Genomic DNA, 24,332 nt, shown 5'->3' on the forward strand with positions numbered 1-24,332 from the left:
GTGAATCAGACACATTAATTATAATTTTAATATAACAAATGTTATTAAAAGCAGCAATTCAAAACCATAAATCTTTCTGAAGGTGCACAGGGTTATAAGGTCAGTTGGCAGTAATGCAGCTATCGCCAGGTAGGAATGAAACGCTGGGGCATGGAGTCAGGGTGGCCTTGCCAGGCCTCACGCTGACCTCCCAGTGGGGAAGACCCTGTCTCCCTCCTCCCCCTCTTCCAGGCCAGAGCCTCTGGAGCTTGAGGAGAGGCGGCACAGGGGCACCGACAGGCCGTGTTCGTCCTGCACCTTCTCAGAAGCCTGGGAGCAGAGCTGGGAGGTTGCTGTGCTCGGGCCAGGCAGGAAGCCAGGGACTGGCTCTCAGTCCCACCCCCGGGCTGAGCAGGGGCTGGCTTCTCAGCTTCCCTTCCACCCGGCCCCGTCAGGGAGCATCAGTGGCACCAGTGGTGGGGCTGAGATGGGGGCGAGATGGGGGCAAGCTGGGCCCAACCAGCCATCCCTGCCTGGACCAGGCTGGGAAGCAGAGGAAGTGGGGGCTGTACTGCAGGTGAGGGCCCGCCTGAAAGGCACTGCTGGGGCTGAGGTCTGAGGCAAGGGGCATCTGAGCGCTTTCAGCGCCCCCCACCCCAAAAGCCCGCAGATGGGGGGGTGGCCTAATGATGGAAAAACCAGCTCCAGGCCTACAGCTGCCCCCTCACTGTGCATCCCCCTTCGCCTTGCAGCTGGCAGCCTCTAAAACCCAGCCAAGCTGGAGGCCGCGGCAGCAGTTGGCAAGGCTGGCCCCCATCTGGTGCACCCCTCACCCCAGTCAAGGCACTTCTTTCCAATCAAGTGAGTCAGTTTCCAATGCCTCCGGAAGCAGCAAAAATGAGGGGTCTCCTTCCCCTCCCATTTTTGATCTCCCTCCAGATGGGTCTGAGTTTTAACATCAGTTCTAAGAACTCTGTACTCTCACTGACAAAAGGCTTCCCTTTTTTTGAGGAGATGTAATGACTCAGGCCCTTAAAAAAAAAAATCCCAACCTGCCCCCCAAAGTGATTGTCAGTTTCAGAGCTAGGCAGGGGGTACGGAAGAAGGTGTGAGTCCCCCTGCTTCCCTCTCGGGCCCAAGCTGGTTCACCGGCCCAAGCTGGACTTTCACATTTCGTTGCAGCACGTGGCACCCATAAGAGGGCCCAGGAAAAGCCAAGGGCAGGAGCCAGGCTGGCACTCAAAGGGATGTGTGGCTGTGTGTGTGGTGTGTGTACACATGGAGGCTGGGACCCATGTGTGTGCCTGGAGGTGAGAGTGCACACACAGATGGAAGCGCTGTGCGTGTGTGCGTGCGCGTGCACACGCCCTTGGGCTGTGTTGGGTAGGAGGCAGAAGAGACAGTCCGAGATGTAGCAAGCAGGACACGGCTACCTCTCCTCCTCATGCCTCCCACCTGCAAGGCCAGGCCCCGCTCCGCGGCAACAAAGAGAGAATGTGACCCGAGAAGGGAAAACGGGGTTCTCGGAAGCCGACACCGCAGCCTGCACCCTCTGCCTTCTGAAGCAGAGACCCAGCCTCCTCCTCCTTGGATCCTGAGAGTCGCAGGGTCTCTGCCCCGCAGGCTTCCCAGAGGCGTTCTCCCACCTTCACCACCTCCTCCTGGGACAGGAGGAGGGGTGGGAACGGGGGAGAGGAGCTCCACAAGGCCTCTTCTTACCCACCTTCACCCCGTCTTTCTCAAAGACTTTGTCTTCCTGGAGCGGTCCCTGGATGGGTCAGGTGTGAAGGACGTCCAGGGGAGGGCTGGGTGTGCAAATGCACACACCCAAAAGGGGAAAGGGAGAGGACACACTGGGGACGAAGACTCAGGCCTCCGCGGAGTCAGGAGGGATGCTAACTCAGAGGGACAGGTGAACAGCTGGAGGGAGCATGTGGAGACAGCCGGCGGGACCACAGAGACACGGGCGAGGGGGCGGTGGGCCTGAGGGCCCAGAGCAGGCCGGGACAGCAGAGGCACAGGCGGGCAGGCGGGGCTCGGCCGGGCCCTCGAGCTGTCTTGCGTCCCTCCCTCCTGCAGCCAGGGGAGGGCCGAGGGGCCTGTGGCTCCCACCGCCTCTCCTTTGGTTTCCGGGGCTCCGGGTCTCCTCGGGGGGCTGCTCAGTAAGGGGTGGTCCCTTCCCACTCCACCAGGTACTGCACCTTGCCCTCTGGCGTGACCCTCCGCGCCAGCACCTGGTACTTCTCCCCACAGGCCAGCCGCCCCGCTGCGCCAAAATAGTTGGTGATGGATGACTTGAGGTGGGACAAGGATGAGTCGTCCTCACTGATGCTGTCAAATGTGTGGCTGTCGACGCCCTCGTCCGGCCGCTCGGGGCCCGAGGCCGCCTCCGCGCTGCTGTCCGAGGCGCAGCGTCCGCCGGGCTCGGCTGCCCGGCGCTTGGCCCGCAGCGGCACGTACGCTTTGGCTGCCAGCTTCCTCTTGCGGCTGCCCACCGTCCGTCTGCGCGGGGAGGGGGTGAGGCAGGGAGGATGGGAATGAGATGCGATCACCCCCACCAGTCCCGTCCCTGAGCTCCGTCGGCCCCAGGCAACTCACTGAATCCTCACGGCAGCCCTGAGGAGACCCCAGAGGGGGCTAGTGCCAGCCGGGAGTGGCGGAGCCGGGACCCAAGCCTAGCTGCATCCATCTCCAGAGCCTCGCTCTTTTATACTGAGCTCAGCGCTGTCTGAGTCCAAGAAACAAACGTGTCTCCACCCACCCACCCTCCCAAAAGGGAAGGGGGAGAGAAAACAAAGAAGAGGTACATGTTCACAGACACTTAGAAACCCAGATCCAAAGCGCTAGTAAGAGCCTAAGGAACAGGGGAAGGACATGGACACACAGAGGCGGCGGCAGAGAACGACCCCCAGAGGTGTTTGGAGACGACGGGCTTCCCCGGGCGTGGTGCTTTTAATTCCCCTCCTGCAGGTGCCAGGAGTGCCCTGGATACAGGTGAAGGGGCCTCGGCTGAGAGCTGGCCCGCGCTCTTGGCAGCACCCCTGCCCTTTGCTGCTGAGGACCTGCTGCGGTAAAGCACGCGGTACCCTTTGCGAGGCTTCTGGAGACTTCTGTCCCCTCTCCCAGTCCTTACACTTTGCAGGAAACCATTTCCCCTCTCTGTCAGGCTCTGCTCCTTAAAGAAAGACCCCCAGCAGACAGACACAGTTCAGCCAAGAACCATGGGTGGGGACCTTGCAGGCAGAGGCACAGACATCACAAAATCCTGGCACATGTCGGCCAGACCCCGAGAATGACAGAACCCGGATCTGAAACTGCCCAGTGAGAGGCGTCACACACGCAGCAGCAGGTGAAGAGGGGTCGGGGAAGCAGACCCCGACGCCCACACGGACAGGAGCCCAGGGTGAGCCCCTCGTCACAGGTGTGGGTAGGGGCGCCGGCGGCACTGGGAAGCTCACCTGGAGTCGTACGAGAGGCTGGTGGAAGCAGAGCCAGAGGTGCTGGCGGCATCGGTGGAGTCCACGTCCGAGAAGAAGGTCTGGCCTGAGCTGGCGCTGAGGGGGAGGAGGGGTGAGCCTGCTGCCAGCCCTCAGGGCCCCAAGGCTTTCCCGGGCATCTCTGGCCCCTCTGTCCGGCACCCTTCCTCTCGGGCAAGCCCCTTCCCACCGAGCTGCCCGCCACCACAGTGGCGGGCACACCTCCTCTGCCGTCCATTGCCTGCCCACCAAGCCTTCAAAGCCCCAGAGGCCACAGAGGCCTTCCCTGACCACCTCCCCGGTCAGCGACACAACACTGTGACGAGAGATGATAAAGAGCGTTCTGAGTCTCCTAACAGCCAAGCAGCGGCGGCTCAGGGAGGTTAGAGAACTTTGCCAAAGTCACACAGCTGGCAGCTGGCAAGTAGGGCCTGGGGCCCAGGCCTCACTGACCGAAGTCCTTGCCCCCCTCTTCATGCCTACAGGAGAGCCCGAGATGACCTTCAGTATTCAGGAGAATAAAACCCTGGATGCGGTCCCACCCATCGGGGCACCAAGGACGAGGTGCTGTGGGGCAGAGGGAGCATCGCCAGCACCCGGGGAGGGGCAGGGGCGGCTCCCCAGAGGACCGTGAATGTGGGGTGACCACAGCAAGTCTGGCTCCAGGTGTGAAGCAGCAGGGAGAGCGGGGCAGGAGGTGTACGGAGAGCTGGGGTCGGGGGGCTATCCCCAGGAGCCCCTCAGGCCTCCGGGGGTGGGGGGGTGGGCGTGAGGTGTCAGGCTGAAAGCCCTGATGCAGAAAGACCCTTCAGGCAGCCTTCTGCAGTGCAGAGCCTTTAACTCAGCGACCCCAGGAGAGTGTCCCCACGCTCCAAGGCTCTGTGTGTCGGCCCCTGCAGGGCTGGGGGAACAGGGGGCATCCGTCTCCCTGCTCGGTCCCACTCCCGTTTCCAGAGCAGCCCTCTCTGCCGGGCCCCTCACTGTTACCTTTTTAAACTCTGGATCTCGTCCAGCGTGAAGTCAAATATGCTGGCCAGGTGGTGATTGGTGCTCCAAGCCGAGGTGAAGTCGCTCTGTGGACACAGGGGGCGCGGTCGGCCGGGAGCAGCAGGCCCCGCCCCCAGCACCCTTCTCGCGCTGGGCCCGCCCGGGGCCTCCCGCGGGCCACGCCTGCCACTTCCTCTCTCTCCAGTCCTGCCCCGGGAGGCAGGGCACGCCGGGGCTAGCCCTGGCTGGCTCTGTCTCGAGCTGACTGTCCGACCGGCCCATCTGTGGGCTTCGGTTAACTCCACTGCAGAGGTGGGTAACAACCCCTACCGAGCTTGACTCCCAGAGGCGTCAGCATGGCAGAAGGGAATGAGGATTCTGAAAGTCGCTCAGGCATGTCCGACTCTCTGTGACCCCACGGACTACACATTCCATGGAATTCTCCAGGCCAGAATACTGGCGTGGGTAGCCTTTCCCTTCTCCAGGGGATCTTTCCCAACCCAGGGATCGAACCCAGGTCTCCCACATGGCAGGCGGCTTCTTTACCAGCTGAGGGACGAGGGAAGCCCGAGGATCATGAACGCGCCTGATAAACGGTCCAGGCGAGATGTGAGGCACTGTTCCTATAACTGCCCACAGGGAGGGCCCCAGTGTGAACGCAAGAGAGCTCCAGAGCCCTGGTTCTGGGCTGGGCTCTGCCACTGCCTGGGGTGTGACCTCCGCAGAGTCACTGCTCTCCGGGGCCTCAGTTTCCCCACCGGGACAGCGGGGCAAGGCTGCGACCCACCCTGGCCCAGCCCCGCTCTGGGTTCTCAGCAGAACTTGGGGAGACAAAGGAGGAGCCCCTCCTTGTGTAACCAGCTGTCAGAGGGACCGGTTTTCTCCTTTCAGGGCCAGCCTCTGGGTCTGGGAGATCCCTAGTGGGAGTGGCCCCTGCGTGTGAAAGTGGAGAGAGAGAAAACGAGCAACTAACACTGGGGATAGCGTCTTCCAGCAAAAACTTTGATCTTTTTCTTCTATAAACTCGCCTTTTCTGCTGCTGGAACTCATGAGGCAGCAAACTGTGGAGACAGAAAGAAGAGCGGGCGGCCCGGTCAGAGCCCGAAGGCCCCGGGAGGCATGGGGTCAGCACGGGCACAGGCTGTCCTTCCCGGGGAGCCCTGGGGACGTGGGGGCCGCAGGCGTGGGAGGTGGAGGCAGGTGTGGCAGCACCTCTCCTCACCCAGGCTTCCAGGAGCTCTGCACCCCCACCCCCCAATGCCCTGGAAGGGGGGCTGCTGCTGCTAAGTCACTGCAGTCGTGTCCGACTCTTGGTGACTTCATCGACCGCAGCCCGCCAGGCTCCTCTGTCCATGGGGATTCTCCAGGCAAGAATACTGGAGTGGAGTGGGTTGCCATGCCCTCCTCCAGGGGATCTTTCCCGATCCAGGGGTCAAACCCGCATCGCTTGTGTCTCTGTGTTGGCAGGCAGGCTCTTTACCACTAGTACCACCTGGGAAGAAGCCAGGAGCGCTAGGGGCCCCTCCCCCACTCTCACTGCCCTTCACCTCGCTGCCTCGGCCCTAAGCCAGCAAGACTGGGTCCCAGCTTCCCCTCCGAGCAAGGCCACCGGGGGGCTGTGGTGGAGGCAGTGGGGCCTGGGTCAGGCCCCAGCCTAGCCACGGACCGGCCCACGAGGGCGCCTCCAGCTGGGACTAACTGGCAGGAGTCCTGCCTTGCTCCCTCGGATGTCACCGCACAGCCGATGGGAGGGGGCTGGCGCTTGAGCGGGGCACAGAGAGCCCAAGGCCGGCCGCAGCCCCGCCCCGGGGTCCCGGGCACTGACCCAGGCTTGCTCTTCCCTCTCCTCCGCAGCTCGGAGGCGGCGCCGTGCTCCGGGGGCGCCAGGCCCTTGTCGGGCAGCAGCTTCCCGGGCGGGTTGGGTGGGACGCGGATGCGCAGGCGGAAGATGCACTTCTTCTTCTTGATCTCCTTGCCGCAGAGGAACCTGGGGGTGGGCAGGGAGAGGAGAAAGCTCTGGAGCCTGTCCGTCCATCCTCCTGGGGAGGAGAGCCAAGTGTTAAAAACCTCCCTCTCTGCCTCCCCGGACCCAGCGCTAAAATCCAGAGCAGCCCGTGGAGATACTGAGTCCGCAAGGCCTGCGGGATCGGGGGCTCAAGTGGCTCCTCCCTGTCCTTCCTCATCTGGGCGTGGCGCTCGTCTCCCCTTACTTCTCTGCCTCAAGCAGCCCCCGAGACTTCTGCCTGCAGGACGGACGGCCTCACTCCGCTCCCAGGGGACCCTTATGGTGGCAACACAGGGTTCCACAGCCCTGGAATCCGGAGAGCTCCTGCAGGCAGTGCCCTCACCCTTTCATGATGGGCTGAGCCGCCTGGGGGCCTCAGAGGGGCCTCGCTGCAGTCTACCCCCAGGAGACTGTCCATGGAGATGGCAGGAGGCCCCGTGCGCTCAAGCATAGGTAGGGCTGTGTCCAGGCCCCAGAGCAGAAGATGGAAGACAGAGTGGATAACCCTCTCTAGAGAGGCCTGGGGAGGTCTCACAGCAGTCAGGGACCGTGTCTTATTCGCTGTGGCCTCAGCACCTACACAGGGCTGACAGTTCAACAGACAGTTGCTGATGGAGCAAATGAATGAAAGGGACTGAAGAGCATCTGGGGTGAGGGGTGTGAGCAAAAGCACTAGGGAGGGAAGCAAAGGGTTGAGAGTGGGTGGCACTCAGAGGAAATCACGCACAGGGTCCGTGGCGGAAGGTGTGGGCAGGATCTGATCATACGGGGCCCAGACTGCCGAGGTGAGGAGCTTGGGCACTCTCTGTGGTAGGGACGTGTGTGCCAAGAAGAACTCAACAGTCCAGGTTGGAAGACACGGGCTGGGGACAGTTAAGAGGCTGCAGCCCACCCGAGACGATGAACCATGGCCTCAGGGCCTGGCCCAGAACCCCAGATGGCTAAAGCGGAGGGGCAGCCCCCTATGGAGCTGAACCCAGCAGCAAAAAGGGTCAGGCTGCTGGAGTGGTCAGGGGAGGCATCCCAAAGAAGATGAGTGCTCCCTGGATCTTGAAGGATGGGTGATGCAGCCACAGAGAGGCAGAGGGAGGCCCAGATGGGAGCACAGCTGGTACGAAGGTCACGAGACAGGAGGACACTGGAAACACTTGGAATGCAGCCCATCGGTTCCCGCCCCCGCCCCAACCCCACGCCAGCACTCCGTCCTTCCCCGTACGCACCGGCTCTTGTAACTGTTCAGTGCATTGAGGAGATGCGGGCCTCGGTCCGTCACAGGGGTGCTGGTGAGCTACGGGGGAGCAGGACAGTCAGGCCCAGCACGTGGCCTCCGAGAAGGCCTCAGTCCCGTCCCCTCCTTCCCCTCAAGCCCCGGATGCTCTGAGTCCTCCAGGTGAGGACCACTGACTTGTTCCATGATCTCAGACAAGTCTTTTCACCTCTCTGACCTCACATCCCCATCTGTAGATGAGAATAGCTCCTGTCGTAAATGTATCAAGAGCTTTAAAAATGTCCCTGCCCTTGACCCAATAATGGTGCTTCATGGATCCTATCGTACAGACATGACACACCAACAAAGTTTTATATACAAAAAAGCTCACTGCAGCATGTTCCTAATGATGGGGAAATATGAAAAATGTGGGGAAGAAAACTATATGCCCAGCAGGACAGAGACAAGTAAGTGAACCACGGAGAGAGCCAATGCAGCTGCGGAAAAAGGTGATGAAAACTTTCATGATACGGACAAAGTACTTACGATATAATGTAAGCTGAGAAGGGGACTGGAACTTGTGTATGAGTCTGCTGTATATCCAGGTTTATTTATTTTTTAGATTGTAGGCGTAAGTGACGTATTTGTCTTTCTCTGCCTGCCTGACTTCGCTTACGGCGACATTCCCTGGGTCCACTCATGTTGCACTGCGCATGGGAGTATTTCCATTCTTTTGTGTATTTACACATGTTCTTACACCAATCATCCGCTGGTGGGCACTTGGGTTGTGTCTCGGTCACTGTGGATAGTGCTGCTATGACCACTGGGGCGCATGTAAACTTTAGAGTTTTCATCTTTTCTGAATATATGCCCAGGAGTGGGATTGCTGGATCATATGGCAGCTCTATTTTTAGCTTTTAAAGGAACTTCCATACTGTTTTCCATAGTGGCTGCACCAGTTTACATTCCCACAAACTTATGGTTGGGCTTCCCAGGTGGCACCAGTGGTAAAGAAACCTCCTGCCAACGCAGGAGACGTGAGAGTTCGATCCCTGGGTTGGGAATATCCCTTGGAGGGGCGCATGGCAGCCCACTCCAGTATCCTTGCCTGGAGAATCCCATGGACAGAGAAGCCTGGTGGGCTACAGTCCACAGGGTTGCAAAGAGTCAGACACAACCACATGACTTAGCATGCATGCATGCAAACTTGCGGTTACCAAAGAGGAAAAGGATGTGGGAGGGACAAATTAGGGTACTGGATTAAGAGATACATATTACTATATATAAAACAGATAAGCAACAAGGATTTACTGTGCAGCACAGGGAACTATATTCAATACCCTGCAACAACCTAAAATGGAAAACAATCTGGAAATACATACAAAAATTATAACTGAGTCACTTTGCTGTCTATACCTGAAACTGATACAATATTTTAAATCAACTCTACTTCAATAAAAAACTGCCAGTACTGTATAATCTCATGTAAAAATAAAAACAGACGCAGAAGAAAGAACTGAACGATGTGTGCCTGTGTGCATTAGTAACAGATGTCTCTGAGTGGTGTGATGCAGGCATATGGTTTTAAGTATACGTTCTTATACTTGTTGGTACTTTGAAAATTTTCTACCAGGAACATGTAGGATTTTTTATGTATATAAATCAGAAAAAAAAACTTGTTAAAAAAAATATCAGCTCTACCTGTCTTTTAGGGCTTGACATTAATAATATGTATATCATTAATAAATTATCAAACACTGTAAATGAAGATATTACATGAGAAACTTCTGCCAAGAATAAAGATTATTTTTAAAAAAATTCCCGTTTCATGAAAGGATTTGGGCAGTCAGTGGAGAAGATGCCTCCCTCTAGATATGGTGGAGAGGGCCTGAGGGTGTCACGGAAGGCGGCATGGCCCTATCGGGGAAGTGGTTGGGGAGTCCCTGGCTCAGCTCCAAAGCTGTGCGGTCACCAGCAGGTGGCTCTCCACCTCTGAAATCCTGGAAGTCTCTGGTCTGTTACTTAGTGACTCCCAGCTCCCGGGACCCCTGGTGAATACCCCTGAGAATTCAGAGTACTCAGAGTATACTCTGAATACGCTGCTATTCAGAGTGCAGCCAGCAGGGGGCAGGCCCACTTCACTTTCCATCCTAGCCAGGCAATTTGGAGTGGGTCACTGCAGAGAGGCCTTTTCCAGCCAGACTTGACCCCCAGCTCCCTTCGCTGAGTTGGTGAGGCCCTAAGCCACCTACTACCAAAGCCTGGGTCAGGAAGCCCCTTGCAGGGCCCAGGCTCAGAAGCCTGGACTCAGGGATACAGCAGTTCAAAGACTGGACCTTGGTACCCGCTCAGCAGCCCTCACAGGCAGGCAGTGTTCCCGAAGAGCTGTGCTCAGAGACCCAGACCCTGGTTCTGCACTGTGTGACCCCGGGCACAGCCTTCACCCCTCTGGACTCAGGGCACCCCACTGTGGAAAGGATTCTCTCCATCCTCACAGCCCACGGCCGTGCATACCTTGCCAAGCTGCAGGAGCTCCCAGTGATGGTTAACGAAGGCCAGAATCTCCTCAAAGTCGAAGTACTTCTTCTTGCTCTGCACGCCCAGGTTGTAGAGGGCCAGGTGAACCACATCGACCCTGGGCAAGGGTGCACGGAGGTGGGGCCAGCGTGAGGCGGCAGCCTGGGCAGCCAGGGTTGCAATGCCCTGGATCCAGGCTGAAGGGCAGGGGCAAGGCTGGGACCCGGGGGCTGGAGGCAGAATTGTTCCCGGAGGGACGCAGGAGGGGAGAAGCTGAGAGGGGCCAGGAGGGGGCCTGGGCCAAGCCCCACCCTCTCACCACCGCAGGGGTGCGGGAGGGGAGAAGCTGAGAGGGGCCAGGAGGGGCCTGGGCCAAGCCCCACCCTCTCACCACCGCAGGGGCAGCCTCTCGATGTACTCTGGGCCCTGGTTGCACACGGAGCACAAGAACAGGTAGAACCTGCGGGGGATGAACAGGGGCCCAGTGGTAGGAGGGGCTCTGCGCCCTTGCCCCCCACCTGCTGTTCACGGTCAGCACTGTCTTCATCCCCTCCAAGGAGGGGACAAACATGGGACAGAACGGGGACCAAGAACTGTTCCCCCATCCCTTTCAACCTCTACCTCAAACCCTTTCCCAAACAGCATTGCCCTGGACTGTGGCTGAGCTCAGAGGGAGCTGAACAAGGCTGGGCTGCAGGGGCCCCCTCTTCCCCTCCGCCTGAGAGAGACAGAGACAGACACACACGTGTGCACACGCACGCACGCACAGCTACTTCAGTCACAAACCACATGAGGCACCAACCAAGACACACACAGTGTCTGGTTTGACACACATACACCTTCTACTAGCTTAGCCCCCTTGTTAGGGGCCAAATCAAGTCATCCACCCCGCTGTGGCTCCTCCAACAATCCTGGGCAGGGGTGGGGCAGGCCTGTGTCCCTCCTGCTTCCCAGACCCTTCAAGAGACTGGGGCTTGGGGAAGGCAGGCCTTTGTCTAAGGTCCCCTGCAAGTCAGTGGAGACGGGGGATGTGGTTCAGCCGGTCCCTCTGCTGGGAAGACCTCCCAACCCTGAGCAGCCTCCGTAGACAGGAGGCTACGCTGTCCCGGAGCCCAGGGTTCTGAGGTCTGGCAGGCAATCTGAAGGAGTTGCTGCAGCTTCTGCCCCCATCCCCCACCACAACCCCGAGGCTGAGTCGGACCAGACAAGCACCTACCGGTCCCCAAACATCATGGGCTCATTGAGACACTGGGTGCAGGCCTCGTGGAACCACTGTCTGCAGCGGTAACACTGTAGCATCCGCAGGTACCACCTGGAGAGCCAGAGGAGCCAGGGTCAGCCAGGCCCGCACGCCCTGCCAGGAATCGGCCTCAGCAACCTTCCCCAACACCAACTTGCCTCCCAGCGGGGGAAAGGGAAGGGAACTCAGTTACCAAGCCCCAGGCTGTGCCGGGGAGGCCCGAGCAGCAGGACATAACATGGTATCATTTGCTCTCACCAAGTGGTCAAACACGGGCCTCTGTTCCCGTTTTACAGATAGCTTGTTCGAGGTTGCTCAGGAGGCAAGGGGTGGAGAGTGACTCAGATCCTAGCCTCCTGACTTCAGAGCCCATGCTCTTTGTTACACACTGGAGCCCCCTTCTCGGGTCTGTGCCCCACACATTGCTTCCCAAACACCACTGATGGGGAAAGCTTTGCTCAGGCCATTTCATGGGAAAATAAAGGCTCCTGTGAGCCCCTCACGTGAGGCTGTATCCATCCTGTTACAATCATTCAACAACCACTCACTGAATAAGAATGAAAACCAAAAAAGGTATTTTCTTAATTAACAATGCTCAGTTCACACCTTGACAGGTGTGGTCCATGGACCACCTGCATCAGAATCACCTGGAGTCTAGGTTAAAATGCAGAAGATTCCTGGACCTGATCCAGCTCTACTCAGTCTTTGGGGCAGCTCCTGGGAGATGCATATTTGACAATCACCCAAGCAACTCTGCCCGGTAAGCATCAAGAACCACTGCCTCAGTGCTGCAAAGGTCTCTATAAGTATGTCTCCACATACTCCCAAAGGCCCCACAACACCCACAGAAGGTGATGGGGCCAAGGTTATTAATCTCACTTGAGAGATGAAGCACTTCAGGTGACTTGCCCAAATCACCCAGCTAGGTTGTAAGCATGGCCTTCAGACCCCCAGGGCTTGTCCAGAACTGGGGGCTGAGACTCAGGACTCAGGGCGCCCTGTGGGCTGTTCCCTGCGAGCCGAGGTTCCATCTCTCACTCCTGTGGTTCCTCCCACAAGGTTGGTGCAGTCAGCCCAAGGGAACCGGCTCAATCGCCCATGGCTATACGCAGGCCCAGGCCACAAGGAAGAATCAAAGGCGCCTGTTCTATAGTTAGGGTGAGAACCCCCTCCATGCCCAATCCCTGCCTGCACACCTCCAGGGAAAAGGACCTTCATCTCTCACCAGCAACCTGTTTCACTGCTTCTGATGACGGAAAGGTTTATCCAAACGTCCATGCACCAACAGTAAGAGCTCACATTTATTAAGTGCTTGCCAAGTGCCAGGCACTGTGTGAGCCTTTACACGAATGATCTAAATCACGCTCTACTCACAACCCGCAAGCCACGGGGCAGCTACCACGAGAACAGAGCTCAGGGACAGCATAGCTGTAAAGGGCTGGGAGAATGTGGGCACTCGCGAGCAGGCTGTTAACACTGTTCGACACTTCCTTCTCTTCCATGGAGCCCCAAGAAAACCTCCACCCCCAGCGCCCCCTTTCCCCCTAGTGCTAGCCTGCGGCTCTCCAGCCTCGCGAGCCTGCGGGAGGCTGCGAGCTCCTCTCTGGGGTCTGGCTACCCCAGCCAGCCGCGCCCCTGCCTCCCTGAAGCCCCGCCCACCGGGGCAGACCACGCCCACCGGGGAGGCCCCGCCCCGCCCCGCGGCCTTACTCTCCCGGCCCGCCGCAGTAGCAGTAGCATTGCTGCTGGTTGGTGCGGTGGGGGGAGTCCCAGTCGAGCTCCTCGGGCTGGTAGGACAGCACCATCTTCACGGCCTGCAGCGTCCTGGCGATGGCGCCCTTCTTCAGGGCGCCGCCTTTCTGCGGGGAGATGAGGGCCTGAGTCACCCGCCCGGGGTCCCAGTTGGGCCACACGTGGATCCCCATCAAGACTATCAAGGCTAATGCCGGACCAGGTGGGACAAGCATTTCCAGTGTAGTCAGAAACGCACGGATCCTCTTCCCATCGACCTCAGATCCATGCTCTCTCTATCCCCAAGGGTCTGCATTTTCAATAGTATTAACAGGAATAAGCAGAATAATAAAAGTCACAAGAGCCAGTATGTATCGACAGTGGGCGCTTAGCGGACTTTTCTGTTACGAGCAAAGCGCTATTTGTTGGGGGCCTCCTACACCTGACACCAAGCCTGTATCCATTTAGCAGCGGAGGAAACAGGCTCAGGGAGGCTAAGGAACCGGGCCAAGGGCATACAGCCGGTAAGTGGCAGCCGCTGTCTGCCTCCAAAGCCAGGCGCTGTGACCAGGAATCAGGCCTGAGTCCAGAGAGTCTCTGGGCTTCCAGACTGGAGGGAGGGGGGCGGGCAAGGTGGGAATGGAGGGCTCACCCGCACAGCCAGCGCGAAGATGCAGCGTCGGCAGAACCAAGGTGTGAGCAGGGGCCGGTCGGCACTGCCCGCTATGGGGATGTGGCACTGCTGGTGGTAACCTAGGAGCCGGGCAAAGGAGGGTGGTGAGTGCCCACCAGGGAGCAGCGGCCCCAGGCTGGGGAGGGCGGCAGCGAGTGCTGGGAGCCGTGTGCCTGCCAGCTGCCAGGGTACTTACTGGTTGGCACAGCAGCCAAGCTGGGGTCCAAGCAGGCCACTCAAAGCCAGCATGGGCCCAGTGCGGGAAGCACGCAAGGTCTGACTTCAGCCTCTGTGCTCCATCTCTGTTACCCATCCTCTCCACCCCTCGGAGCTCCAAAGCGCCTAACTTCTTTCACTTTCTAGAAGCCCCAGCTCTCCCCCAGGATCACCTCCCTGGGCCCCTATTCCCAGAGACTGGCCCCCTTGTCACTCTGCCCCGCCAAGAGAAAGAGGCCGCCAGCTGAGGCCCGGGGATTGAGGATCGGGCGCGGAGCGGTCCCGAGCCAGCGGGGCCCCAGGTCTGGCCGCACTCACCCAGGCCGCACTTCCCACAGATGAGGATCTCGTTCAGGGGCCCCGACGTCTTCCCCAGGCAGATGTTGCACTTCGGCTCCTCCCCCGGAACACCGGCTGGAAGAAAGGGGCCCCGCGTGGTCAGCTTGGGTTCATTGGAATGACCGCTCCTGGGAATGACCCATGGTCTTCAGACCACAGTCCAGGCGCCGTGCCTCTGGGTCTGAGCGTTGGGCCCCAGAGGCCGACTCACTGAGCCTCTCCAACCACTCTGAGCTGCCTGTGACCAGCACCCCATTCTAAAGATGGGGAAAACAGGCTCAGAGCGGTTAAGTCCCTTGCTCAGCTAGAAAGCAGGAGAAGGGGGATTCAAATCCACCGCTGTTTGACATCAACTCGTTTGATTTTTGTTTTGTTTTGGCCACACCTCAAGGCATGCAGGATCTTAGTTCCCCAGCCAAGGATTGAACCCACGTCCCCTGTATTAGAGACCCAGAGTGTTAACCACTGGACCACGAGGGAAGTCCCAAATATTTTTTTTTTTTTTAGTATTTATTTATTTGGATATGCAGGGTCTTAGTTTCAGCATGAAGGATCTTTTAATACTCACTGTGGCAAGGGTTATTTTTTAGCTGAGGCGTGTCAGATCCAGTTCCCCAACCAGGGGTTGAACCTGCGCCCCCTGCATTGGGAGCACGGAGTCTTAGCCACTGGGCCACCAGAGCAGTCCCCCAGATCATTCGTTCTTTTGACAACAGCGTGCTGCCTCTCCTGCTTAATTTAGCTTGATTTGTTACAGTTATTTATGTTAAATAACTTTTAACCATTTATTATGGCATAATAATAAAATGTTATAACTAAACTGTGTTATCAACAGTCACGAATTCACAGCCAGTCTTGTTTTGACTATATTCCCACCCACTACCCCTGCTGTTTTATTGTGAATCAAGCCCCAAATAGCCAATCATTTTCCATAAATATTTCAGTAGGCATCTCTGAAAGATTACTACTCTCTTAAAGAAAAAGAAAAAAGAACTAGTGCCTCCATGGAACCCAAATATTAAAAATAATTTCTTAATATCATCAACAAATTCAGCATTCACATTTCTAATTGTCTCAATGGTCCATGACAATTTTAAGTTTGTTCAATTGCTTTAAATCTACAGGTTCCATCTCTCTTTTTTTCTTTGATGTTGAAAAATAAACATGTGTTTGTGTGTGAAGTTCATGTGTGTTTCAGTCTCATTAGGCTTCCCTGGCGGAGAAGGCAATGGCAGCCCACTCCAGTACTCTTGCCTGGAAACTCCCATGGACGGAGGAGCCTGGTAGGCTGCAGTCCATGGGGTTGCTAAGAGTCAGACACGACTGAGCGACTTCACTTTCACTTTTCACTTTCATGCATTGGAGAAGGAAATGGCAACCCACTCCAGTGTTCTTGCCTGGAGAATCCCAGGGACGGGGAAGCCTGGTGGGCTGCCATCTATGGGGTTGCACAGAGTCGGACACGACCGAAGTGACTTAGCAGCAGCAGCAGCAGGCTTCCCTGGTGGTTCAGTGGGTAAAGCGTCTGCCTACAATGCGGGAGACCCGGGTTCGATCCCTGGGTCGGGAAGATCCCCTGGAGAAGGAAACGGCAACCCACTCCAGTACTCTTGCCTGGAAAATCCCATGGACTGAGAAGCCTGGTAGACTACAGTCCATGGGGTCGCAAAGAGTCGGACACGACTGAGCGACTTTCCTTTCCCTCAGCAGACGGAAAGTTCGGTAAGGACAGAAAAGGTCATCTGTTCATCTGTGTCCCCAGGACCTCTGGTCGGTGTGGCACATCTCACATGTTCAAAACATGTTTGTTGAATAAATGGTCTCTTGCCTCTTATTCCTGAATATGACCCCAGGAAAATAAAGCAGTTACTTAAAAAATGAAAAGTTTGAATCTCAGGAATTCATGTAGAATCACATTCACATGATCAGAAAAGGAAATAAAAATAGGTTGGCTTATTATAGTAATTGTGTTACTTTCCATTCCTTTACTACTTATTAGATACTAAATAACCGTCCACCAGTTGACAGCAGTTATATTTCTTAAGAGTACCAAGAGCACCGTGGTCTCGGCAAGTCTCCACTGGCTTAATGAAGCCATGGATCAGGACCCGCAGAAGGCTCAGCCTTGTGCTCCCATCCTGGGTGAAAGCAGAGGGCCCCTGTCCTCCGTGAGGAGCAGTGATCTGGGAGCCACGTAGCTCTTCCGCTGAGCACTGCAGCACCTTCTTGGTGCCTGGCACACAGCGGGCCTTCCATTCACGGTTTACTAAGGTGAACTGTCTTTCCTCATCAGCTGGCTCCTTCTGCTTTCGATAAGAAGGTAGCCCAGGAGAGGAGACCCTCATTGCTTTGGATCTTGAAATAGTACATTTAGGGTGAGAAGAGCCTGGAGAAGCATCAGCCTGCATTAGCCACAACATCTTGGAGAAGAAGGCAGCCTGGAAACTCTTCTAACTGGCTGGGTCCTGTGGTCTCTGCTTGGCAAGCTCCTGATATCATCTGTTACGGTAACAGATTCTTTAGAAACTGACTCCCTGCAACTCAACAGCACTGGTGGTGGTGTAGTTGCTAAGTCGTGTCCGACTCTGAGACCCCATGGACTGCAGCCCGCCAGGCTCCTCTGTCCATGGGATTTCCCAGGCAAGAACACTGGAGCGGGCTGCCATTCCCTTCTCCAGGGGATCATCCTGACCCAGGGATCAAACGCGTGTGGCCAGTGTCTCCTGCATTGCAAATGGATTCCTTACTGCTGAGCCATCAGGGAAGCCTGGTACAAGGACCAGGTCTTGTTTAAGGCGGGCTCCAAAACCTGCCTCTTCCTCACAGACCACCATGTCAGTCCTCCTGTTAGAGCATAAATGGCAAAAAGGTCTGTTCTCACATGGTAACTCACTGGGAGCGGCTGCCTGGCGCTCCATGTTGAAAATGAGTGTTGTGATTGATCAGTGATGTCTGTCATGCACATGGCAGGGGAAAATGGTGGCAAGAATGCCCCCAGTTTGTCATCTCTGTAAGACAGTGTCAGCCCTCTGAGGGCAGGGGTGAAACCCAACCCAGCTCCCTTTCAGCCCTGGAAATGGCTGCTACGTCATCATCGCACTGCCTGCTCCAGGCTTGGTGGGTCTCTCCCCCACGGAGACAGCTGCCTCCTAGTTTTTTAACATGCTGATAGAGGACACTGTGCTTACACCGAAAGGTTTCAATTCCGATTGCCTGGGCCCCTTCTGTTCCTAGCCCCAGAGGGACCCAGAGCTTTGGGCAGCCGGGAAATACACACAGGCCTGGGACCCAACCCTGCTCTCCCACCCCTCCTCAAGCTGCCTTCTCCATCCACCTGCCTCCCACATGAGGGATGAATGCTCAAGAGGGTGACAGGTGTCATAAATGAGTTCTCGTATAAACGTACAACTGGTAATCTCCAAGGACACGGCCAGATGCTGGAAGTTAAGAGACAGAAGGAGAGAAGGAAGAAAATGGAGGCAGAAGAGGAGAGTGGACCAGGGGTGGGGCAGGGGTGAGGAATCACAGGAATACTCACCATGCTGTATGTCCTTCCATAAGACCCAGTATTTGGAATTATCTTCAAAAGTTACGAGGCAGCTCTGCTTAGAACTGCTGACCTGGAGCAGAGAGAGGGAGGAGCAGGGTGAGACAGTAGGTGGGGAAAAGCCACTGGAACACCGTCTTCCTCTCCCATCTCTGCCCCCACAGGACACAGAGATCAGACTCTCTCCTTGTGCTCCAAGAATCCGCCTGCAATGCAGGAGACCTGGGTTCGATCCCTGGGTTGGGAAGAGCCCCTGGAGGAGGGCATGGCAACCCACTCCAGTATTCTGGCCTAGAGAATTCTATGGACTGGAATAGTCCATGGGGTCACAAAGAGTCACTCTGTGCTCCAAAAAGTAGAGCCAGGCCAGAAGGAGAATGGCGGTCCTGAAGGCTGTGCACGCCCACTCCCTGGAGTTGGGCATCGAGGTGCTCGGTGACGGCAACTTGGTGGGAATACCGAGGCCAAATGATCTCTCCAGCCTGATTTTGTTTTGTTTTGTAGGCTCACAGAGCACTTGTCTAAAGATGTCCTTAGGTGCCCTAAGGATGGCACCTGCTTTTGCAGGCTCTGCCTCCTTCCACTTTCAGCTTTGGAGCAGGAGGGCACAGCAGGAATCTGCCAGCAATCTCCCATCCTCCAGCCCTGGTCTGAGGCTGGGACCAGGGATGAGCAGAGAGATGCTAAGCCTGGGGAACTGGGGCCGGGGAGGAAGGGTTTACCCTCTTGATCTTCCCAAGATAATACAGTCCATCTGTCCACCGGCACAGCACATACTGGCCCTCCGTCAGCTTGGACATCAGGTCTTTGAAGTTGCTCTTGGCTTTTGCCAGGGACCCCTTGTTAGGGAGGTGGCTGTTGGCACCATAGGAGTCCCGAGTCCCTGGGTCCAGAGCTCGATTCTCCATCAGCTTCCACTGACACTGGAAGAGAAAGGAACAGGATTCTTACTCCTTCCTTCGGGAGAGAGGGGAGGAAGGAAAGCAGCAACCACTCATGTAACCTGTGCGGTGCCAGATGCTTTTATCATCTCACTGGATGTTACTCCCATTTTACTGGATGTTATTCCCATTTTACAGGTCAGGAAACTGAAGTCTGGCAAGGGGAAGTGGCTCTGGGTTCAGAGGCAGAGCCATGGTCCTTAACCAGGTGAGCCGATTCTATACTCTGCATTTGCCCCACCCCTACCACGCAGCCTTGTACAGAGAACGACTCTTTCAACCAACCACAGAGCAAAATCCTCCTGCCCAGGTGTGTATGGGGGGGATCTGAACCATACCCCTTGGCTTTGGAGCCAGAGGTTTTATCCCTAAAGCAAACAGACCCCATGTTTTCTGAGTGGAGGGCCTTCTCCAGGAGAGCAGTGGGAGGTTTTCAGACCCCTGCTCCCTCCCCTGAGAGCTAGCTGGAGAAAACTCACCTAGAAAGGGAAACTGGTGGCTTATGAACTGGTATAGACTTGGCCATCTGTGTCTTCTGTAATCTCCTTTGCTGTTCTCAGTTATGGGATGGTTTAATGGAAACCAATTCTGGGACATTTAAACTCACTTATGCTTTTACTCAGACGCAAATTGGCTCCAAGCAGTGAAGCCATCGCCATGCCAACCTCTCTACATCTGTCTCTCACCATCCTATGAAACCTACTGCTCCTGGTGCTTTCCCACTTCCTGCTAACGGTACTACTCTGGTCCCCAGAACACCCCAGCATCTTTGACTTCTCCAACCGATGAGTTGCCACAAGCAGCCAACTTCAAGCACAGTGATTTCTGGCTTCCTCTTGTCCATCTCCCTGGCCTGGTCTGAGTTCAGGCCTCATCTTGCCTGGGCCATTCATTCATTCATTCAATAACTGTTTCATGCTCACTCAGCTGCTGGGCACCTGGGATGCAGCATGGTACCACCTAGGCACAGCGCTAAACAGGCCACTCCCTGTCTTCCTGCCTCCCCACCAGACTCCTCTCCAGGGCCAACAATTTCCCATCTTCTTCTTCTCCCAGAAACCTTCTGTGGTTCCCCAAAGCCTTCAGTGGCATTCAAAGCCCCCCACCCCAAGGCCCTCTCCTCCTCAATCTGGGCTCACCTGGCTCCAGGCGGCTCCACACACTCTCCACTAAGCACAGCCCCCTCTGTTCCCTGCACCCACTGTTCCAGTCCCCTCCTTCTCTGTCCAGGCGCTGGGCACCTGGTGTTATGATTACCTGTAGATTGCAGGGAGACAGTCGTGTGTGTGTTTCCGTGTGAGTGCGTGTGTGCTCCTGTGAGACGGTGTTCGATGTCTACAGCTCTGTGGCGGTGAGTAAAGGAAACGGAGCACATGTGTGTGCATGTCAAGGGCCCCGGGGCACGCAGGGCATTGCTGGGGTCTTCACTCTCCAGATGGTGGCGCGGCCGCATCCTCTTCCCTCCCCCCGCCCAACTCCTCCCTCCTCTCCAGGGCACAGCGCACAGGCGCTGGGCAGGGTGTGCGGTCCAAATCTCTGCCTTCTCCCTGCCACCTGGCTGCCGAGCGCTGCAAGGTCCTGCCCCGCCGGGCCTGGCCCGGGCCCGCGGCAGGTTCACAAACTGACACTTCCTCCCCCGCCGCGCCGCTGGGAGCAGGCCCAGTCGCCGCACCCCCCTCCCTGACCGGGCGGGGGCCCTCGGGTGGCGGGCCCCCCCTCCACCCGCGCCTTCATCCTCCCGGAGCGGGCCCCCGCGGGCTGTGATTGGCTGATTCAAACCCATCTGCAAAGAAATGCCTGTTTGCGGGTTCTCGTCGGCGTCCAGTTCAAATCCGCGGCCCCCGGAGCGCGGGGCCGGGCGGGGGCAGGAAGCAAGGATGATTCATGCGCCGGGGCCTCTCCCAGGGCGGCCGTTGGCTTTTTAAAAAGGGTGTTCGGGAGGGGAAAACGCTTGCAGAAGGGCCCCCCTTCGGGTTCAAGCGCTCCGATCCTCAATCGCTCCGACGCCAGGCCTCCCCCCATCCCCCTCCTGCTGCAGCCTGACTTCGGACGTGAGCAAAATCCCAAACGGCCCCAAGTCTCCAGGCCCGTCCCCCCACCAAACAGGAAAAGTAAAGATTTGGGGCACGGGAACAGCGACCTGTCACACACGCCCCCCCCCCCCCCCCCCCCCAAAGGCTCGGGAACCCGGGCGGGGCTCGCGCCGCCCCGCAGACGCCGTTCACCCCTCTCCACCACCCCGCGCCCCGCCAGGCGAGCATCTCCCCAGGACTCCAAACCCCCTCCCGGCCCCGAGGCGTTTGACCCGCCAAAGTCCAGGGAAACTTCCCAAAGAGGGATGACTGCGGCGAGAGGCGAGAGTGGCGAGGAGTCCCCGGCCCGGGCCGGCCGCCTGCAGCGCTGAACTTACCGCGAGGCTGCGTGTCCGCCGGTCCCACTTGGAGTCTGGCCACCAGGCGCATCGGCGGCGGAGGCGGCTGCGCTCGGCCCGCGGCTGCCCGGCCGAGTGTCCGCCCGTGGGGCCGGGGCCGGGGTCTCGGCGGGGGCGGGGCGGGGCGGGGGCGCCGGGGGGAGGAGGGGGGCCGGAGGAGGAGGAGGGAGGGGCCCGGGCGCTCAGGAAGGGGCCCCCCGGGCGCGGGGCGCCATCTTTTTCGCGTTTTCCCGCGAATTATTGACGTCCCGCTTATGTAATTAGCGGGGGCCGCGCCGGCCTCGCCATTGGAGCCCGCGGTCGCGGGGCCCCGCCGGCCCGCCCGCCCCCGGGCCGCCCCCGCGCCGCGCCCCGGCCGCCGCCCCCGCGGGCGCGCATCCTCCGCCACCGCGCGCCCGGCGCAGACACGCGGCGCGGGCGCACACGGACGCGGGGCCCCGGCTCGGCCCCTCGGCGGCGGCGCGCGCGCGGCGCCCGGGGCCGGCACACACTTGTCGAGGAAACCCAGCTCTGCGCGCCGGGCGCAGACGTCAGCTGGCGGGGACACACAGCGGGGAGGTGCGGGGGCGCAGGGACGCGCTGCCCGGACAGACTTGAACAACCCAAACGGGATGAGCACAACAGAAACACACACACGTCCTGCGCTTGCAGCGGAGACGGCCTGCGTAGAGACACAGCGCACGGCACAAACGCAAGCTGAGCACGCAGGACCTACACGACACAGCACACATTAGAGTCCAGACACAGATACGCAAGAGTGCACACAGCGCAGACACACAGCAGAACAGGCGTATAAAGCGGACAGGCACAGAGCCACAACACAGTAGCACACGCCAGAGGAAGAGCACACCAACAACAGATCGCACACGAAGCCCAAGCGGAGAAACACAACACAGAGATACAGTTGGAAACACCCCCCGGCACACGCACACACAAACACAACATTTAAATAAGTGGCGCCCGGTGAAAGCATACAGAGTCAGAGGAATAGCGGATTGAGGCTGGGGGCACGGCTCCAGTCGTGATCGGCCCTGGCCCTGGGGAGGATGGGCAGAAATGTCCGCGTCCGGCCTCACTCTCTGGGGAGTGGGCCTTGGGGTACTGTCTCTCTGGCTGGCTGGGTCTACCCTTGTTATGCGTAAGGCAGAGATTGCAATCGGAAGCGCTCGCCTCATAGGCCAGCTCCACGGGGCGTGGGACCCTGAGCAAAACATTTCAACTCAAACTTCAATCTCCTCATCTAGAGTTGTTGGGAAGGTTGGGGTTAATGTATGCAAAGCCCTCAGCAGCCAGTGGGTGTGCAATAAGTGATAATTGTAACTTTGTCAAGAAATCATGTACTCACCGAGTGCCCCCCCCCCCCCCCCCCCCCCGCAGCAGTGAGGCTAGAACTGGGGGCAGCGGGACTCACGGTCTCAAGGGGGAACCAGGGGTTGGCCCAGGCAGCAACAGCACGGATATAAACAGGAGGGGCATGGTGCGTAGAGCTGGACGTGGAATCGGAGGAGTCCTGGCTTCAAGTCCAGCTCTGTCTCTGAGCCGAAGGGAGATGCTGGGTGAACTAGTGCCCTGGTAAACCACCTTCCCTGTCTGTTCAAAGAGGGTAAACGACTACCCTGTCCCACAGGACCACTGCAGGGATGAGGCCAAAACAGCGCAATAAAGAGCTGTGCTTTTGTAAATGAAAAAGTAGTGGGCAAAATGCAAAGCTGCTTAAACATGACAAAAGGAGAAATAATAAATGCCACTAGAGTTTCACCTGTGAGTCAGAGGCAAACCCAGCTTTGAGTTGAGAAGAGAGGAGAAGGATTGCAGAAAAGGTGGCATTCAGATGGAATGTGGAGATAGGAGGGAGGCATTCCAGGCTGGGGGCGTGGTGTGTGCTGGAGGCCTGGGACTAAGCGAGTTGGGTGTCCTTTGGGTTGGAGTTCAGGGTGCGCAGGTCAAGCCTGGAGGAGGAGGAGCTGAGTGTCCTGGGCTGAGTTTGCTTTTTAGCCCACAGGCGAATCAGGGCCACTGAGCAAGGGCCTGTGGCATATTCTAGAGTTGTGCACGTTCTAGAGAGAGCCGCAGGGAGTTTAGAACAGAGAAGGGCCGTGAGCTGAGTCTGCTTTGGGAGGATCTGGCAGAAGTAGGTTGAAAGTATGGACAAACGAAAGAAACACAAATAATCACTTTTAAAAAACGGGTTCAGGGTGTCAACAGGCAATTCACAGAAGAGGAAACTTAGGTGGCCAAAAATGTGAAAAGACGTTCAGCTTCGCTGGTCATGGGAGCGATGCAAATGCTAAGGGCTGGGAGACACGATTTTGCATCCACCAAACTGGCAAGCAGTCAGCAGTCTCTCAGCACGGGGAAAGAAACGAAGGGAGTAAGCATGTGGCACCCTGGGACCCCTGTACCATCTTGATGGAGAAGCGAAAGGATGCAGCTTCTCTGGAGAAGAAGTTTGGAAAATTCTAATAAAGTTGAAGATGCTCTTATCTATCGTTTAGTGACTTCCCTCCCCTTACTCAGCATGTAGTTGTAACAACTGAGGAGTTGATGAATTGTCCATCGACAGATAGATAGACTGTTACCTCTTTGTGCGATGGAATAATATACTGGGAGGGAAAAGAAACTCAGGCTATAGCTTCAACATAGGTACAGTCTAGAAAAGTGGTAAAATAGTGCAATATTAAAAAGGTTGTTTTTTTTAATTCAAAACTATGCTACATATGTATTTTTAGGGATACAGTCAGATAGTAAATGTTGAAACATGCATAGGAAATCAAAGATACTAAATTTAGAACAGCAGTTACCCCTGGGTAGGGAGGGATGGGAATGAGATCAGAAAGAGGAACACAGGATTTAATCTGTACTGTTCTATTTTTCAGGGGAAAAAAAATCTTTGCATATATGGCAAGGTGTCAAGACTTGGCAAAGTTGGGTGGCTTGTCTGTAGTTCTTTGCATTGATCCTTCTTCTCAGGTCTAAAACTTTTTTCCTCCATTTTCTGTATGTTTGAAATATTTGGTAATTTTAAAGATGGGATGTGCAGAGA

General features: G+C 57.1%; 1 protein-coding gene across 1 annotated transcript; it reads right to left on the minus strand.

Moving 5' to 3' along the window:
- Positions 1 to 94: 94 nt before the first annotated feature.
- On the minus strand, positions 95 to 21,344 carry PHF19 (PHD finger protein 19). The gene is made up of 15 exons (XM_052644935.1): positions 21,269 to 21,344; positions 18,640 to 18,840; positions 17,909 to 17,990; positions 14,350 to 14,445; positions 13,795 to 13,895; positions 13,122 to 13,270; positions 11,388 to 11,483; positions 10,563 to 10,631; positions 10,169 to 10,289; positions 7,668 to 7,735; positions 6,268 to 6,429; positions 5,416 to 5,503; positions 4,443 to 4,528; positions 3,438 to 3,533; positions 95 to 2,481 (listed from the first exon to the last, which is right to left on the minus strand). The coding sequence occupies exons 2-15, from the start codon at positions 18,823 to 18,825 to the stop codon at positions 2,139 to 2,141; spliced, it is 1,743 nt and encodes a 580-aa protein (XP_052500895.1). The 5' UTR covers positions 18,826 to 18,840; positions 21,269 to 21,344; the 3' UTR covers positions 95 to 2,138.
- Positions 21,345 to 24,332: the final 2,988 nt, after the last annotated feature.

This window comes from Budorcas taxicolor, chromosome 8 (assembly GCF_023091745.1).
Source record: "Budorcas taxicolor isolate Tak-1 chromosome 8, Takin1.1, whole genome shotgun sequence".
Taxonomy (NCBI): domain Eukaryota; kingdom Metazoa; phylum Chordata; class Mammalia; order Artiodactyla; family Bovidae; genus Budorcas; species Budorcas taxicolor.